Here is a 20,114-nt window from a genome sequence, read left to right on the forward strand (position 1 = left end):
TGAGTTAACCTAAATAAGTGTTCTTAGATTTTGATGCACATGTAAAAATAGAAAGCAAAAACAGAACCGTATAATCAAATGCATAAGGAATCTAAATGGACATTTTTCTTCATGGGAGGGAGATCCCACTCTAATAGCTACACAGAGGCATCAGTTCAACTGGCCCTCCTTTCCTATCGTTTTCATTTTTCTTCTGACTCCTCTCAGCTATTAAGACAACTACCCAGGTTTTTACAATCCTGAGTCACCAGACTTTTAATTTTTTTAACAGATCTGAACATATTCTTTTAGGAAATAAACTACCTACAGGCAGTCCTCTACTTTCATTATAATGAATGAAATCCTATAGAAAAATACAATACAGGAAAAGTGAACAATAGACTTACATACTAAAGAGGAGTTCCATATTTGGAAACTAAAGGAAAAAACAAACCCTAATTTAACTTCTCCCTTTGGGCATGAAATTTGACAAAATATTTCTGATAGCTCTTATATGTTATTTACATTCTTTCTTTATCACTGCTGAAAGGCTCAATGAAAGCCTGAGATTTGAACATTTAAAACATATCCAGAGAGTTGATAGATTTTTATTAGGTGTAGGAGAGCTAAACTCTTATCGGTAGTATCTAAGCAAATTTTTATAATATCATAAGAGCAAAATGCAGAAGAATTTTAAAATGATTACACAAACAGCTGGATAAATTATGTTGCTGAGCCAGCACGGTCAGCTGGAAGGCAGCGCCACCATGTGACGGCTCCAAACGCTGTCAGTTCCGTGTAAGCGCGAAAGTTGGGACCTCTCAAAGCTAGGCTTCTCATAAAAAAGGTCTACTTCCTCTCACAATGAGGTTATTTTCAAACACCAAACTCTCACACTGCCTCAGCCACTGAGCGGCAGAGGGAGGAAATGAGAGCCGTGTGTAAGGATGACATCTGATTATATGTACAGTCATGTCAGAGAGCAGGCTGAATCAGACTTGGAGCTTGGCTTGGGGAACAGCTGGGGGGTTAGGCTAACGGTTTACAGTGTTGTCAGTTTAAGGAAGCCTGGAGTGGGTGTAGCCTGTAGACATCGAGGTTCAGTTGGTAGACTGTACATAGTGCCCAGTGAACCCAATTATAAAACTTCTTGGAATCACAGCGTCCTGTGACTGTATGGTGTAGAGATGAACTCTCTGAAGAGAGCTGAGAAAGTCAGTCATGTTAAACTCATTTAAAGTTTACTAGAGTTGTATTCCCCCCTTTTTGCTCACCCCCCCCTGTCAATTTTACCATGAATTTAATAGCTACATTATATTAAATGTACATATTTACTGTAAACTATACCCTCATTTTGGAAATGTGGAAAATTGCCGGGGGTGGGGGGTGGGAGGGGAATAGGAGAAATCTTAAAATTGAGTAAGCACTTCAGAAAGGGCTTACAAAAGAAAACTAAAATACAGACAAGTTCCTCAAAATGGATATTATTCATCCTTATTTAGTGAGTGTAATTTTCCCACCTACAATATGACAACCTTGGGCATAACAGAAGGAGAAAAAAAAGTATATTGACTTCACAGTCCCTAGCTCTGCATTACAGACCCTGAGGAATCGCAAAGGCAAAAAAGTGAGCTCTGGCTTCTATGTGGCTCTGTGCAGAGAAGTCAGGCTGCACTTGCAAGGAGTTGGCTGAGAAAATGCAGATTCTGCTGTAGGTGCGCTAGTTCCCCAGTACTGGTCAAGATGGGTACACTTCCATCACACAAAGGTCACATGCCCCACAAAATATTTCCTGGTATCCCGAGCGAGAATTAGCTCCTTTAATCCAAGAAGGTAACGAGAGGCTTTAAAACTGATTAAATCAGCTTAGTTCATACAAAGTCCACTATGAACTATTCAATTAAAACAATGTCCTAAGCAAAATCTGACCAAAGCCTCTCTTAATTTAGATGATAGGTGCTTAACATTTGGCAAATTAAATCCTTTCACAATTGGTATTTGCTACAGGGTAAGAAATAGTTGTAGAATTTCTGTAGGACAAAAGTTCCATAATCATAAACAATAGAAACTGGAAAACATTAATGTGAGCCTAACATTCCTATTTATTTTTTTATTTCAAAGGCTACATACATGAAAAGTTGATCATATCACAATACTTTAAATAAAGTTCAAAATTAAAAATGACTCAGAATCTATTTACTTATGGAAATATATGACAATTATAATGAAGGTAAGTCAATCATATGCTTTTTCTAATCTATATGAAAAATACTTATATTATAAAAAGAATTTATGTCCAGAATAATTCTTTAAAAATCCTTAATAAACAATTTAAAATAAGTGGATGTTAGTACAATGTTTAGAGAAACAAGTTTCAGGATTTTGAAAAATGAATTTGATATTTTTATACCTCATTTTGAAATCACTGAAGAAACTCAAGTTTAGAAACAATTACTTAAAAACTACTGTCACTGTTATGGTTGATATGGTTAGTATTGCACATGAAGAGCACAATTTTTATAAATAGATATTGCTGAAAGTCCTTTTAAAGGTCTGGAAGATTTTATTTACAAACACATGTTGGGGACCGGAAGAAGCCCCCCATCTCTGCCTGTCAATGCTGAGAGAGGAATTAAAGATCCTGGTGCAAGTCCTGCAAAATGTATAAGCATGCATGTGTTCCCCCTTACTCCAAAAACAAGTCAGTAGGAGGAAGGGTCTCCTACCGGCCCTGCCCTTTTATCACGTAAAAGCAGGAGGCTTGGTAGAGTTAAGAGAAGAAATTGGCACATTTTGAGGAAGTTTCAGTGTTCCATTGAGTGGCCATTTCCTTCTACTAATACCAGTTTTTCTTTGGTAAATGACACTCTCTCGCGCGCTCTCTCTCTCTCTCGCGCTCTCTCTCTCTCTCTCTCTATATATATATATATTTAAAATCAACAATTCTAATAATTATTATGAACAGAGTACACTCAAAGTTCAACTTTGTGAACATTCACATTCCTCCTGGAAATGAAATTTAACTTCATAAATGAAAAAGGGAGCCCAGGGAGGACTACAGATGTCAGAAAGGACAGACACCATGAACAGGAAAAGTGGACCATATAACAAAATGTACTGCAATTGATTTGGAAAGGCCTAAGTATACATCCTCAAAATTTGGGAGAAATTTTTCAAACAATTAAAATATCACTTTCTCTTTAAATCAGAAATAGGTTTCCTACTGGGAGAGATCCCTTGCTACCACTCTAAGCCTTCCTTTGAAAAAGGCCAAACTGAAATTCTGCTTAGAAATCTTTCCCTAGAGGGACCATAGGCCTAGAGTCTGATTTACAGCCTGATACTCAACTGTGATTATAGTTTACATGTTAGGCAACCCAACTATTATTTTCCTTTTATCTCTAAAAAATGCTTTAAAAAGGAAAAATAAAAGATGTGTGTGCTGTCAGTGCAAAATCAGATTAAGTATCTTTTTCTTTTCCTTGGGACAGAGAAAACAATGCCCAGTGCATAGTAGGTAAGAATGTGTCACAACAAATAATCAAAAGACAGGTTTCACCAAGCTAGTATTCCTCCAAGTACAGTGTGGTTTTCAAAAGCATTATTGTCACGATTATGCATATTCTCATTAACTAGGTACAGCAGAGCTACTGAAAGGGAAACCGATTTCTTGTGCCTCAATGAAAGGGGAGTGTAGAAAACAATAATTAGACTGAATAAGGAATTTAGAAGGGCAAAAAAAAAAAAATCAGAGTGAAAAGAACAGAGAATTTAGAAAGCCAAAAATAAAAAAAGCAAGTAACGTGACCGCAGAAACCCACACAGTCTCCCCCCACCCCACCTGCCACTTTGCGTCCTAATTGCCCAATCTGCAAGGACAGAAACCCACTCTAAATTGACCAGCATCGGGCTTCGGCAAGTCTTCTCTTCACTCCCTCCTGTTAAGACCGTTTCCAAAACCAATCAGCAAAGGACAAAGAATTCTTTACAGAGTGCAATTAGTGTTTTCCACGTCCACCTTCAAAAGCATGATGCTCTTCATGGGCTAAAGGACAGAAAAAAACAAAAAAAGAAAAAAAGGAAAGAAAACTTTAAGCAAAGGATGGGGCAACCCTCTTCTAGGCATCTTATTCAGTTTCCCCAAATGTTGGCAAGAACTCAAATACCTTTTGTGCCAGTTAGCTAAGGTGTGCATTTCCTGAGAAACATAATAATGAAAATTAAAACAAGGAATAAACAAGCAATGGACATGCCGCTTAATGCTTCTTGCTGTGCCGGAGAGGATGGGTAATCCCGGCAAGCTGATGGCGAGAACAGGTTTGGTACAATCAAGTGCTACAGGGGAAATGCACCCTACAGGATGCACAAATGGGTAGGGGACTGGCATTACCCAACAAAGGGCCATTAACAAGCCTAACTTTAGAAGTAAAATAAAACCAAAATAAAACAAAGGGCAACATAAGTTAGTTCTCCCTACTGCTGAACACCTTAATGTGGGAAATAGTTTCATAAAATTGATGATCCACCCCCCCCATAACGTTTTTTTTTTTTTCCCCTAGCCCTATTGTCTGGATTGCAAAATTACTAATTACAATTAGGAACTCCAGAGTAAAAAATTATGTGATCAAAAACAGCACTTTTGAATACTTAATGACTTTGTGAAGTGGATGTAGGAAATGGGAGACCTATGAAATACGTAACATTTCCTCCAGGCAAAAGGCCAAGTCTGAAAACCGCATTCCTGAATATGGCTAAACCATCACCACGATGCAAGTGCCGATCCTCTTAAGTGGAAATGTCACCATGGTCGGGATCTGATAGAGCAAAGGTGACTCAGGATCCCTTGGCCCTGTCTCCTCATCCTCTCCCTCCATCAGCAGTGAATGGGGTCCTAGAAAGGCCCAGAGGGGCTGCCTCATGTTACCTGTTCAGTTCTTCCCAACTCACGGTTTTCAATATGGAAGAAATTCATTAGACAGATGCTGGGGTGGGGCTCAGGGCAGGGCGTTCTGCCTTCAGCATCGTGCGCCTGCTTCTCTCTTGGATATAACAGTGGGCGAGTACTCTTTATGGCTCCCAGGGTTACCTTGGGGTGGTGAGACTTCTAGGGGTGCCTGTAACCCAAGCTGATTTAACTGAACATTTCTCACATGTATAACTTTACAAATATTTCACCTTTTTATGGGTTTTTTTTTAAGGACGATTTTTTAGGGTAGACACCAAAGCAAATATGGTCTGCTCTGCAACAAAATATAGAGTTTGGGTCAAGTGAGGAGCCCCAGAGTCAGTGATGTTGGGCTCCAAACTATAAAGCAGGAAGTAGGGACTGCCCACTGACTTTTGTTACTTTGAGGTGTAAATGCCAATGTGGGCAGAGTTGAGACACAGGAAAACACACATTTGATGAGTTATGGAGGTAAAACAAAACACTCAGAACTGGGAGAGTTCTAGGAACATAGCTAGTTCTGCCAGTCTTAGGTCAGCCTCAGAAGAGAGGAAAATAGAAATGCTCTAAGCCGGGAGCCTGCAAACTTCTGGAGAGCGGCAAAGAAAAAATATTTTAGGTTTTGTGGGCCATAGGGTTTCTGTCCCAACTTTAACACTGTCATTGTAGCACTAAAGCAGCCATAGATGATATATACAAAATGAGCACTGCTAGATGCTAATACACTTAGGATATGGACTCGGAAATTTAAGTTTCATACAATTTTTACAAAATATAGCTCTCCTTGTGATTTTTTCTAACCACTTCAACATGTGAAAACAGGTCTTAGCCACAGCCCATACAAAAGCAGGCAGGGAGGGGAAGATTTGGCTTGAGACTTATGGTTTGTCAACCTCTAAATGATTCTCACATCAGAAAAATAACATTTGTCATTCAATGTGCTGAAGAATGTAACAGGGTTTGAGGAAGAGGGGTCTCTGTACACTGTGAGTTCCTCAAAAAACCAATCTGCAGCCAATCAAAGAACTTGTCAACAGCCAGATCATCACCCTCCCTGAGGGAGGCCTTGACCAAATATGCCTGGGGTCTTTCTACAGGGAATATCTGCCATGACACCTGGCACGAATACTTAACACTCATGAATACTTAACACCAGGATCCTACCTCAAGACAGAGTAAATGCATGGAGTTGGCTATGCCTAACTTAGCTCCCCTATGAGTGCTCTTTATCATGCTGTAAGATTTCTGCCCAAACCTCATTTTCCCAAATTATTCTGCAGCAAATGGAGTATAACCCTACTGAGTAAAGGACTGCCTGCTTCATATAAAATAAAGAGAATTGCTTGTTTTTCCAATTCAAATTTTTATTTGAATAATGTTTTAAATGTTAATTTATGCCATTAAAATATGGCTTTCTAGTGAGCCCTATAGCCAGTTGTGCGTTACTCACAAACTTCATAATGGCATCAATCCTTAGGATGTCTATTCAGCTTCATTTAACTGGCCTAGTTGCAATGGTCTCCCCTTACTTGGCTCTTGAATTCCTCCTGGCCCATTAGAACAGCTAAGCAATGACACATCCTTTTTCATCTTACCTGATTGTTGCCATTGCCCTAGCAACTAGCCTTACCACTCTGGCTAATCATCAACATTTATATCTTGTTTGATGCTAACCAAAATGTTACCTAGAAATTTAATCATAGAATTTTGAAGTAGAAGGAACCTTGGAGATCATTTTAAGACCAACCTCCTCAATATTTAGACGAGAAAGTGAAAGGATGAGTAGTTGTGACTTGCTCAAGGTCACACTGTTGAAGTGGGACAAAAATTCAGAGTACCCGATTTCATGATTCCAAACTGCTTTTCTCCTCTTTGGAGGCAAATGTGGAGCTGGTCAAAGATGGAAAAGAATGGTGCGTCCTGTTTATAAATGGCAATGAAACACACTTCTTTCCAGAATTTCTGAGGAAGTTAAAGTCTTGTGGAAAGAGACAAGGCCCTTCCTTGGTGACCTTTCAACTAATATCTGGGTTGAAAACACAATGTTTCCTAAGGAATGAAAAATTGTATCTACAAATGTGCAATTTCCACACTGCACCGCTAATAAGCAATTTCTGCAGTGCCACCTTTCTCTCTCTCTTTTTTAAGCATTTATTTAAAATTCAGATGCTAAACACCTTCTGATTCTCTGCAGCACCCGGCCAATCCCACTACTTAAAATCGAAAGCACCTGGCCTGTGAGTGTCAGATTCCTTAGAAAAGGCTTGGTTTTAATATTTTCTATCATATGAACACAATCATGGAGCAAAATGTGAGTTTCCTCCTTTCTGGCAAGGGACTTGGGAAAAGTGAAACAACAGTGAGAGGTATTTCAGTAACTCTAAGATGCATGTCCCCCCCTCCAACACCAACTCCACATTTGAAGATCTCTGCAATCAACAATGTGTCACTGTTTAACTGGGAGTCTTTTATTTTCCTTTCTTAGAAATACTAAAATAATACTTAGCATCAAGGGCATCTCAGATTCAATGAAATACAATAGTTTAAAAACTGGGTTACTGACTCTTGAAACAGTCTGGGAAATGGAAACTCACCATATATGCAAAGGGATGTCAATCTTTTTCTCTAACTCATTAAAGCTGTAACCCGCAGATGGATCTACCAAACATTGGTTTAATAGCACTAAGCTGTTTTCGTTATGAAAAAGATGGCTTTTTCAAAAGAGCACACAAAAGCAATGAACATGAATCATGATGGAAACAATGGGTCCACACACCTATTCAAACTGTTAACATTTCACCACTATGCATGAATTCTCTTTTGGTTCTATGTCACAGTCATCGTAATGAGGAAGTATTAGCATTTCAGTAGAACATTCAATCATCCCTATGCTCAGAACGAGTTCCTACACAAATACAGATGTTATACATTATAAATTCCTGTTTATGAAGGGATGATTGAATATCTACCTGCCAGTTCATATAATAACATTTTTGTTATTGTTGCTTCAAATAGAATGTAATTTTTTCTGAGAATGACAAATTTAAATCAGGCTTAAATGTTTGAAATAACAAATACAGTATGTCTCTCCTTTTCTGATCCAAGCATTTAGGTGACAATAAAACCTCATTTTAATTTCTGAGACTAAACTTTTTCTTTTAAACAATGAAATGTATTTTATTGAATTATTTTCTGGATTATAGAATTTCAAATGATTCTGCCTTCACCTCATTTGCAACAGTTTCTATCTTTAAAAGTATGACAGAATATGCTAGAAGGTAATAACTGAAAATGAAGCACTTACGTTTATAAAATACTGCTTTAAAAGATATGTGTGGCAGAAGTTCATAGATCTTTTCTAAAACGGTTGCTTCTCCCACTAAAGAGGCATTTACATTCCAGACTTGGACGACGTCTTCTCGGTCCCGAACACTGACACTAACTCCTATGACTTCGTCATCTGAGAAGAAGATGGGAAAAAAGAAGTAAGTGATAGTTTCGAGTCTGCCTGCATTGGCTTTTTAAGCACCCATTATTTTTAAGTTATGGATAAGGTGATAAAAAGATGGCACAAGAGAACCATAGTAAATACTTGTTTCTAAGGGGAATCACTGGGCAAAAGCAAGTTAGCAGACAAAGATGTTGCAGTCACATCACATTTATCCAGGGACATAGATAAACAAAGTGTTCCAGCCGGGTAAGTTCTCCAGATAAGTAATTCACCCTTTTTAACATGTCAACAAAGCTTTCTGACTATTTCTTACTCTGTTTTGATGAGACTTTTTCTAAAATGAGTTGCATAAGACTCTGCCTTCTGAAAGCCAAGTGAACTCACATGAACTTTTCCTTGATGCTTAACTGTTAAGTGCAGCAAGTATTTCCCCTGATTTCCTGCCCAGCTTTCAGAGATCGTGGGGTGGTTAGTGCTGTTTGCCCTAACACCAACTGGGCCCAGACTGTGTGTTCCCAGTTGCTCACACTGCTTTTGTGGTTCGTCTGTTCCTTTTTTTTTTTTTTTTTTTTTTTTTTTTTAAGTCTGGCTCTTTAGTGCATCCCTCCAGCCACCCCCTTCTGGTTTGGGGTTTTTAACTATGGGCTAGAGAATCTATGACCATCTGTTAGCACTGTGTACAAAGTAAGAGTAAATATCTTCGGAGGGTGGCTCCGCTATTATAGTACTATGGTGACCGACATTTAAGCATTTATCTACTTTGACTAATGTAGGTCTTCTTTTATCAAAATTTTGGGTTAGGGACTGCCTTGTAGGTATTTGAGAATGGTGGCTGGATAAGTCACGTTTTGTTTGCCTGTGTTATGTTCTCCTGGAGTCACTTTGCTTACATTCATTTGTAACAAAATGATAGCAGTAAGGACTTTTGATTCCTGGTTTACAGATTCATGATATATCAATGAAATAGGGTCAATTCTCTACTTGCATACTTGATATCAGTAAGTAAAAGGCAAAAGATAAAAATACAAAAATCAAGAAATTTTGCCTTAGTTAATATGCTTTGCTTAATTTTCCTACCTTGCTATAAATCTGTAAATCTAAATACTTGTGCCATCCTTTTTCCACTTGTCTTTCTGGAGATTAAAACATTCTCGTATTTAGATATAATTTAAGGAAGAACACGTCCAATTTACTAATAGGATTCATCTTCAGTAAACTAATTCCTTTCTTCTCTCCTCCTTCTACCCCACTTCCTATCATTCTTCTTTCCTTTAAAATTTGATCCTAAGGGTGTATGAGTTGACATAAAATTATTTTATTTATATAAATGTTCAAAAACAGGCAAAATTAGCCTACAGGAGTTACGCTGGTGGCCACTGTTGAATGGAGAGCAAAGAGAGATTCTGGGGAGCCAATAATGTTCTGCTCCTTGAGCTAAACATTAGTTACAAAGATCTGTCACTTTGTGAATATTTATGAAGTCATGTACATTATACTTTGTGAAAACTTCTGTATATAATGCCATATTTAAACAAAAATTTCCAAAAAAATAAACAGTACCTGATCATGGCCATCCACAGGAACTTATTCCATCATGAAATTTATTTTATGTATTGTATCTGATTTTTAAATTCATACCTTCAAAAGCATTCTCTGGTGCTTTCTTTTTGCTCATATTTATACTGTTGGTGAGAAGGTGCTACCATTAATGGAGCTGAATATGCTGAACTGTCAATATTTCAATCTGACTTGGCTTTTGGTAACTGGCATAGCCCATGAGCATAGCACGTTACAAATGTCATGGTAAAAAGGCTGCAACTCTTGCACAAAGGCAGATCTGGTCACAAACAAGTCATGTAAATAAAATCGACTAGCAAAACCCTGATAATTTTAGGGTAATGGTAGCAAGACACTAGAGTTAGGAGGAGCCATTATTCAAAGATGAGGGAAATGGGAACGAAGTTGCTTCAAGTGGTGGGTTCAGGTTAATGGAAGAGCTAATGGTTAATAGTTACTAGAGTACTCATTTCCTAAGTCAACCACAGAACAATAGGTCTTCTTTACTCAACACTGGCTATTAATTGTTACTTAAACTATTTTCCCTGGTTCTGGAAGCAGGAAGAGTTCATACAGAAAACTTCTTCTCCCAGAAAACAGGGATATATTTGTTTATAATTACACATAGGATGCATTTTTTTGCTACATATTGTGAATTTGCTAACTACTGCCTGTTAAAACAGAAGGAATTTATACTTCTGAGATCTTTTCATCTAAATCCATGTTTTATCTTAAGTGAATAAAAGGTGGTATAAGAAGCAAGCAAAAGAAAAAGAGAGTGATTGAAACTACTAGTGAGATGGAATTGAAATTTGCTATAGCACTAGCTAGACCTATGGGGGATCCTAAAAATAGCACCATCTAAGAGAAACGTAAGGGCAAATCAGCTCATACCAATTAGTTAAAGAATAACCATAAAAAAATCACTCTAAATGTTACTACTGAAGAAGAAAACTAATCTTCAAGAAGAAAACTAATCTTCAAATAAGCAATCCACTTCTCCTCTCCGAGTGGTTTCATGATAAAAACAAAGCAAACTAAAAATGTCATGGGGACTCTAAGAAATTCACTCAGTATTTGAAAATGGTCTCCAACTAAAGTCTTAAAGATGTCATATTTTGGCCTTAATTGGGGGCCCACCAGAAATAATGCTGAATATATCCCTACCTACCCTTCATAGGCTCTCTCTGAGGGGGGTAACAAGACAAGGACAGGAAGGAGAGGGAAGGGATCGGAAGCGGTGGAAAAGAATATACCAACTTCACCAGACCCTGTAGGAAGAACTGGAACAGATAGAGGAAACCTACCACAAATTGTATTAAGGGTCCAAACTTCTTTTTTTTCTGCTTATTTGTTTTGGATAGATGTACATGGGTACTAAGAAGATGAGCTATGGGAGGAAATAATATATGCATATACATATATGTATATACTAGGTGTGTGTGTATATATGTATATATATATGTAAGTATACACACATACACATACTAAATGCCACAATCACATGAAAAAAATCTAAGCAACTTCATAGTTACAAAATAAACACACAAATACAAACTTCTGCAAGTCCCAAGCACAAGCCAAGCACACACGCCAGGGATGAGCTGTGAGCTTCTTTACCTGCAGCGGCACAGTCTGTGAATTGTTCCCCGATAGTCGCTAATAACAACTCTTTCCAAACTGTGGACTTGTATGGGGAAAAAATAAAAAACAAACAAACAAAACAGAAAAACAACACATATATTTTTAGACAATTATCTTCAGGAGCTAAACAAGTCACATCTGCTTCATCTTCACATGCACTTTCCATGCCCATGTCTGCTGGAGTCTGCAGACATCTCCAAATCACCATGGTGTCATATATTGTATTGTTTTACAAATAACTTTACACAGAGATACACTGATCCAAAAGTCACAAACTTTGTGTCCAGTCACAAAGTTATCTTTAATGAAACCTCTGATGAAGTTCAGAAGAATCAGGGAATATGCATTCAAATGATTTGTAACTGACCATTTCTTTATCGTGCACTGACCTAAAAATATATCAACTTGCTATATTCAAATGCTATTAGTAAAATCCTTTTCTTCAAAACCCTCTCTTCTGTTGTTCCTGCAGTATACCAAGTATTTTAGATGTTACATAAATAAAGAATATTATGGAAATTTTTGGTTAACTGAATACTAGAGACTTGCAAATTTCCATCCACTCAATGCAGGCTGTCAATGCCAAGTGGCTGAATTGGATGTGTGGATGGAGACATCCCCCCATAAGAATTAGCAAACTTCCTGGTCCACTGCCTTCCAGAGAGAAAACTGGAGTCCCTGCTAGTCACTATCTACTAATGCCAGGAGACAGCTAGAATCCACTCACAGGCTCCTAGAAGCCCATTTCACTTTCTTACATAATTTCCAGGCTCTGCACTCCCCCAGAACCTGATCTGAATCCTGAAAGGATACTTAGTATATGTGCCCAGGTAGGTTATTAACCTTTCTGAGCGTGGATTTCTTTAGGCGAATTTCTTTAGGCGAAGGGAATAATAACAGGACCAACCTCTTGTGGTTGTTGTGACCCGGATATTAGTTAACAAATGTATTCAAAAGGCTTAACACTGTGACTGCAACAGAAGGACTCAACATTTACGAAGCATTCCAAAAACAACCACATGTTTGCTATATGCCAGGTGCTCAACACAGATTAGTTGTAATAATAGTGTTTATTATTATACGTTAATGAGTAGAAAAGAGCCTAGTTGAATTTTTAACCAAGACAACAGCCATTAACCATGGGGACTCTCCCTCTCAAGGAGGATTTTCTTTGCTCTTTCCTAGCCTCTCCCATCTGGTCTATGAACAGATCGGTCCTTTCATTTTCCATCTGTCCCAAAGCTATCTCTTACAGTTAGTGGCAACTCTGCAGACGTAGAGAAGAGAAAGCACATTCCCCCACTTTTAATTCAGGTAAGGTGGGCCACTAGAGTCCCACTTGTCAGCAGATAAGAGCACGCTGCACTGTGGGGATGAGGACATCTGTCCACACAGCAGCACTATTGTGGCTGAACACGGCCAATGAGCTGACAAGAAGAGGAGAGCTGAGCCTGCCAGTGGCTTTTTGTTGAATGCTGACATCATGGTTGTTTTTTATGAGACATCAACATTCAGTGTGAACAAATAAAGAACCATGAAAAGGAAAACTTAGTCTTGCTGAAATGAAAAAAAAATAAAACCCTTTACTTCTCTCATTCTCTTTTATTCTCTGCTCTTTCTCCTTTTTAGGGGAGCAGAGACACTTCATACATCTTGCCTGATTTGTTATTTGCTCCCCTGATTTTTTTTATTATGTATGCCAAATAAGAGGCAAATCCTGGAGCTATATATCTTGACTAATCACTCGCATCTTTAACCAATAAGTTTGGTCCTATCTTCAGATCTGTGTATGGAGGGGAATACTCCAGCTTGAGCACATGGGTCCCTGGAGACATCTCAATTCTTTGAGCTTATCCACATGAAAGAATCTATGAAAAGGTAAAACTGGGTAGTATTTGCCTTTTCATCCATTTTCAAAGGAGTTTCTTGGTTTCTCAGGGATTAAGAACAGATTTGAAATGTTCATTTTTCAGTCAGTACAATGAATTAGAACCCACTCTTGGGAAATCTAAGTTTCTGAGGTTTGGCTATTGCCAACTAGCATCCCAGAAGGCCAACTCCCCAGTCAGGTCCTCGTCCGCCCCAGGGGGAGGCTGGCATGAAAGCATCCCATAAAATCCCAAAGAATGGTGAGATGCAAGGTCATCTCAAACATCGCACTCTCCATGTCACAGGTGTCCTCAGAACCATCTCTCCCACCAGTGGAGGAAGGATGAGCCCTTGGTAGGAAGGACCCTGATTCTTTGTGAGACCATCTTCCATATATATAGCTGCTGAGGGCATGATGACCAGGAATATTGTCAGTTTTTCAGTTTGTAAAGTTTATAAGCATTCGGCTCTTAGGACGACAAGATACTATTATACCACTACCGCAGAGAAGAACAACAATACATCTTTGAGGTGATAGTGCTATGCAGAAAATCTACAAGGTCAGAGCAGAATTTCTCACCCATTTTGTTCTAAGACTAGTGGGGGTACTGTCCAAAATGCATACAAAATTCATCATACTCAGCCACCAACCACCCCAAGCTTAGTCAGTTCTAGAAAAGACCTACCGTGCTATCCTTAGGAACTTTCATCTTCCATACACCACCCTTTGCATTACTCTCCTCTTCCCTGGATCAAAGACCAATATTTAAAGTTATACTCAAGAAAGAAGCCATTCACATACATTTAAGCTTAATAACAGATGACATTAAGAAACAAAAAACAATTGTGCATTTTTCAATAAATTCCCCCTTAGTCCTTTTATTGGAAACAGAAACAAAAGGAAAGAAAAAGGAAGGGAAAAAAGTTGAATTCAGTGACTGCTACAGCAGAGATAATGATGGGATACCAGGTTATAATCCTCAAGGAGGTAGGGACAATCTGGGGACAAACAAATGAATACAATTATTTCACATGTGTGAAGGTCTTTACATTTCAGTATCGTGTTTACATGACCACATCTGATTCTCAAATCAACCTGGTGTGGTTTTAACAGGAAATTCAGCACCCATAATGGATACCTGCTGTGTGTCCCTGTTTAATATCTGCTCCCAATTTCCCTTTTTTTTAAAAAAAGATTTATTTATTTTTATACAAGAGCTGGAGTACAGGACAGAGGCACAGGAGGGTGAGAAGATTCACCAGAGACAGAGTGGGGAGCAGAACAGGCACATGACTGAAATACACTGCTGAGGGGAGCAGTGGGCATGACAGGAGAGGTCTGCCGCACCATGTGGGAATCTTCCTGGCCGGCCGGGAATTGAACCAGTGCTGCAAAGGCTGCAGACAGCTTCACAGCGCTGTGCTCAACCTGCTGTGCCTCTGGGGAGGCCCCCCAATTTCCCTTTAAGGAGCCAATGTTCCCTACTAGTATATGAGATCCATTCTTATAGGCTGATTCCACTTCCGAGCTTCCAAGGTGGACTGATGACCAGGTTTGCCTACAAGAACACTGTCTCTTCCTAGTCTGTGTAATTGCCAGCATTGGAAAGGTGGTAGGTGAGAGCCAGGCCTGGCATTTTATTGGGGCTGGTGAATGCAGATAGTGAGAAACATGTAGGTTGTAAGACTATAGTCTATGAAAACCACTTTTCTACCACACATGGGAAAGCATGCCTGAAAATTAAACCAATGAAGAGGAAAGCAAAGTAAATCTGATGAAGAGTGTCATATTCCTAGTCTGACAAATTTGATTACCCAGGCCTGGCAGAAATCAGCTCTGTCAGTGGATGTCTCATTACAGGGGTCAAAAATTTCATTTTTTTTTTCAAATAAGGTTTCTTTCATTTCTACCAAACAAAGCAAGGTAAGTCTCTGTTTTATTAGTGAGTAAATAACTTAAAACAGTTGAGGGACATGATACAGGGATTTATTACTGACTAGGACTCTAGCCTAAATTGGTTACCATCTACTACCGTAATCACTACACCAATTTATTTAAAAAAAGAACCTAAGAACTTAGGTCATGGTCACGATCACAGATCACATGAGTGAGAGAAGTCTGGGGTGATAGGAGCTTTCTTCAACCATATAACAGACATAGATAGCACATCTGTTCCCCTCAACTCATCAGCCGAGCAGCTTGTTCATTCCACTGTCCAAATCACTGTTAAACAAACAAAGGAGCAAAGCAAAAATATGTACTGCCCCCAAAGGACTACATGGCCACCCATGGTAAGATTGTAGTGAGGCACTCAGTGGAGGAGCACAGAGACCCCCCACTCACTAGTCCCAAGGGGAGTTGGTGGTAGGCAGGGACTTATGTCATAGCTAAAATTACTCTGCAACATCACCAGCAGAAAACTACTTTGGCATTCCAATTCAGTATGAGGTAAATATTTTATGAGGTTCATAATCATTTCTCTCCCACCCACCTTAACCTCAAATTATACATTAGACACTTACCAAAGTGGTCGCCTCTCTCCTCTCATTAAATGATAACTACATCTCAAAGGCAGGCTAGTCACAGGAGGAATATTATTGTATACACTCCAGAATATCTTAAAAAAAAAAAAACACTGTTTAATATACCTAGTATTGATTTACTATGCCACTAGATTATGAAATTAATGCATTAAAGAAAAAAAATCAGATTCTCATTAAGGCTTATCCATTCAAAATAGATTTTTCTGTGTTCTTTCTAATTTCCTGCTAGGAAGTGTAACATAACATTAAAGAATATTCCTTGCTGAAGTTGGGCCAAGTTCTATGTTCAGGAAGCTATGGTGATTAAGAAAATATTCCTATACAAAGAATCTCCACATAAAATTGGGTAAGGATCATGCTAATGATTTTTTCTGACAGGTAGATGGCATCTAATAAGCTGCAGTGCTGAATATATGTACTGAATCAATTTCCTTATAACATCACCTGTGTCTTCTTTCAAAGCCTAGAACAGGCCTATTATACTTTGGACTGGGAAGAAGATATGAATGGAGAGGCAAAGAGGAATCAGCTTAGATGCTTCCTTCTCTTTCCTTTGCCTAGTAGAGCAACAAGTTGCTCAAACTAAAGGTTGCTATGGACTTGCACGTTCTTGTCCTCCAAAAATTCATGTATTGAAACCTAACTCCAATGGGATGGTAGTAGGAGGTGGGCCCTCTGGGCACTCCCACACTGGGATCAATGTCCAGATAAAAAAAAGGAAGAGCTAGCCATTTCTCTCTCCACCACGTGAGGACACAATGAAAACATGGCCGTCTGTCGGTATGGAAACCAAGATGAACACCCTCACCTGAATCTGTCAAGTCTGGTACCCTGACCTTGGAATTCTAGCCTCCAGAATTGTGGGAAATCAACATTTGTTGTTTAAGCTATCCAGTGTGTAGTCTTCTGTAACAGCAACCAGAACACAAATTACAAAAAATAATCAAGTGATAGTAACAGCAACAATAACAGCAGTAACAGTAATAACATAGTAGTTCTCCCTTTTCTGTGGAAGATACTTTCCAAGATTTCAGTGGATGCCTGAAACCATGAACAAACCCTGTGTGTATCTTGTTTTTTTATAAATACATGAAAATATATATATATACCTAAGATAAGCTTTCTAAGTTATGCTCAAAGAGATTAACAACAGTAACTAATAAGATAGAACAATTATAACAACATACTGTAAAAACAGTTATGCGAATATGGTCTTTCTCTCTCAAAATATCTTAGTGCATATATTTTCAGACCATGGCTGACTGCAGGCGACTGAAATCACGGAAGCAAAACTTCAAATAAGGGTCGGGACTACTTTAATAGTAATAGTGCCAGGTTTTGGTATAGGAATCCTACATGTTTGTGTCATTTATCCAATGACAACTTCATTAAGAGTAGAATTACTACCCATTTTACAGGTAAGGGAACTGAGGCCCAGCTACTAACCTGTCCAAGTGTAAGATTAGGACAATGATTGAGATTGCAATGTTGCTTAGAATAGGTCACAGAATCAGTTAGGATTATTCATATAATTACGACACAAATGAGAAATATTCCATGTAGGGAGGTAAGTTAAGGGGTGACTGAGTCTCCTAGTGGGTCTAACAAAAATAGCACAGGCAACAGACCAACTGGAAAAGTGAATCCAATGGCACCCTGAATGGAATTGCATTGGTGGAATGAAATTAACTCCCTTGGATGATAATCTCTACGTGTTGGTGAGGCTGTCTTGAGTGAAAATTAAACTCAAATTAGTTGTAAGGATAGCAACAGTGAACTTACATAAAACTGAAGGCAAAAAGACTACCTCATGGTCGATTTATTAACTAAGAATACCTAGGATAGTTTTTGATATCCTTGTACCAAAACAGAACTAATGAAGGGAGCAGCTGAAAACAGATTTTTAGTAACAGCAGGTCATCAAAGAGATAACTCATTACAGAGGTACCCATTCTATAATGTGCTGCTAGTGCCGATACTCACTATAATACTTCAATTTCTGTCTGTGGTGCGAGCATGAACAGGTGGAGCTACATAAACCCAGGCAGTTTAATTCCAATCAGCTTTCCTCATGAGCAACAGTACTGTTCATTTGGGCCCACCTTTCTCCAGTCCTGGAAGGCAGGGAACATACATAGGGTCCAGAATAGGGGACAACTGTGGAAGATGTTTTTCCACTTCATTATGCGGGGGGTTGAACACCATTCTGCTACAATGTGGCAATGGGCTGTGAAGAATTTATGGACAAAATTATGCTAAAACAAAAATCCCTCCTTTAGGTAAAACCAAGAGGACTTTGGTGCTGGGAAATTCCAAGTCTCAGAAAACATATACAAACCAGAGAATCTGCCCTCACACCCTTGCCAAAGTTCTCCAATCCTGTTTTGAAGAAACAACAAAATGCTGCCTTTGTTCCTGCCTTGAATGCAGGAAAAATACTCTAAGGATTATGCTAAGAATTGTAGCATTAGAACCTTCTGTTGAAAACAAAAACAGACAACAGAATTTGTCTTGGCAAACCTGACAAGAGATTACGGCCCAAGAAGATAAAGCAATGGACTTAACTCTAACTTAATGGGCTTATTAATGAACATACGTGCATGTTTGTGCATGAATACAAAACAGGAATGAACTCTGTTGACACTATTGAAAAATACCCCATTAAAAAAATTATGTGGCACTAAATCAGTTTGTTTCTTTGTTGCAAACCTCATCCAATATGTGGAATATGTGCTATGTTTGTATGATGGCAAAAAGTGGGAGGAAGAGTGTAGCATAACCAACTCTTTAGGCTTTCTTCAGCCACCCAGAAGTGAAAGACTGTTTCACTGGAAACTTGGTGAGTTCATGGTAATATTCTCTGTGATGCTTTTCTTTTAGTTGAATTTTTACTAAAGGCAGAACTTGCAAATGGATTTCAAAGGCCATTAAAAGCTTATAATTAATTCAATTTGGCTTGCAAACAGTAGATAGGTAATTATAGTAAAAATAAAACTCAATTTATTCATAATGATGAAGTACTTTTAAAAAGTCTCAATGATAATCCAAGAAAGAGGAGAAGTATAAAAGCTGAGTATTGTTGATTCAGTCCACAGGGCCAGAGCTAAGTGCAGAGAGGGAGTCTTTTCCTGCCGGAGTGTAGAACTTAGCGGTGCATTCTCATGCACCTTTCTGGCACCTTTCCTTGAGGAACTGAGGCAGGGCACACAGTAGTCCAAAGAGGTCTTGAATCCAAGAAACTTAAAACTAAGGTTCCTGGACTTAAGACCAAGGTTCTAGGGATAATCTTCAGAAGCCCATGTTTCCTCCTGTGTATATTGTGCCAGATACAGCTATTTCATTGGCTAATGTAATGATCAAATGCAAAGGGAAGCCTATGATGGACCTAAAGCAAGCAGTGTGGTGTGACTCTGGACGGTGGTGACATCCCATAGATCCCCAAACTACTAGCTCTGACTGGAGCAGCCAAGCCCTATCTGACAGCCCTCTGTCAAACTGATAATCATTTATTACCAGGGAAATGTGTAAATTTCCTACGGGAAAATTCTGAAAAAAAAAAAAAAAAAAAAAAAAAGAGAATATTGTTGAAAATAATTGAGAAGAAAAGATGCCACGTGGCTAGACATCATGGTGTAAGACAAAAACACCCCAAATGTAGGATTTCGTCTGAGGATTGTAGCATATGAAACAGGAGAGTATTTTTCAAATATCAAGCAAACATTTTTATCCATTAGGTGTTTCTAACGGGCTTTCTTCCCACCAACTGAACCAGTGGTATTTACAACATGGGAAGAAAGAGTCCAGAATAAAGGTGGAGAGCTTAATTGGCATTTTAAAATCAACAGTTGCTAAAAGCAAAGTGCCTCTGATTTGTAAGAGCTAGGTGCCTGAGAGATAAGTGAGTTTACTTTGAATTCCAAAGTGCTGGATTTAAAACCCAAGTTTGGAAGTCTGATCACTGAGAAGAGGAACCGAAGGCTAGGAAGTTAGTGTCCCACCACATAGGAAGTCAATAAAAAACCAAGTATGGGTTTGGGAGCTAAGTTCATACTTCAAAAGAATGTGAGAGAATCCCCCAGAAAACTGGGGAAACACAGCAGAGCAGCGTGTATCATGCTTCCTGGA

The 20,114-nt window shown here is 38.6% G+C and overlaps 1 protein-coding gene across 3 annotated transcripts in view; it reads right to left on the bottom strand.

The window, feature by feature from the left end:
- Positions 1-2,254: 2,254 nt before the first annotated feature.
- Positions 2,255-20,114, bottom strand: part of EIF4E3 (eukaryotic translation initiation factor 4E family member 3) — a 67,550-nt gene continuing 49,690 nt past the window's right edge. For all 3 annotated transcript variants that reach the window (XM_037492721.2, XM_054695486.1, XM_037492713.2), the window contains 5 exons: positions 15,969-16,063; positions 14,132-14,192; positions 11,553-11,619; positions 8,229-8,384; positions 2,255-4,024 (listed from right to left, as the gene is read on the bottom strand). In XM_037492721.2, the coding sequence (XP_037348618.1) occupies positions 3,978-4,024; positions 8,229-8,384; positions 11,553-11,619; positions 14,132-14,192; positions 15,969-15,994 (357 nt within the window). In that variant the 5' untranslated portion in view covers positions 15,995-16,063 and the 3' untranslated portion in view covers positions 2,255-3,977. The remainder of the gene's footprint in view (positions 4,025-8,228; positions 8,385-11,552; positions 11,620-14,131; positions 14,193-15,968; positions 16,064-20,114) is intronic.

This window comes from Talpa occidentalis, unplaced genomic scaffold (genome assembly GCF_014898055.3).
Source record: "Talpa occidentalis isolate TD23 unplaced genomic scaffold, MPIMG_talOcc4v2.1 talOcc4.10, whole genome shotgun sequence".
In the NCBI taxonomy this organism is placed as follows: domain Eukaryota; kingdom Metazoa; phylum Chordata; class Mammalia; order Eulipotyphla; family Talpidae; genus Talpa; species Talpa occidentalis.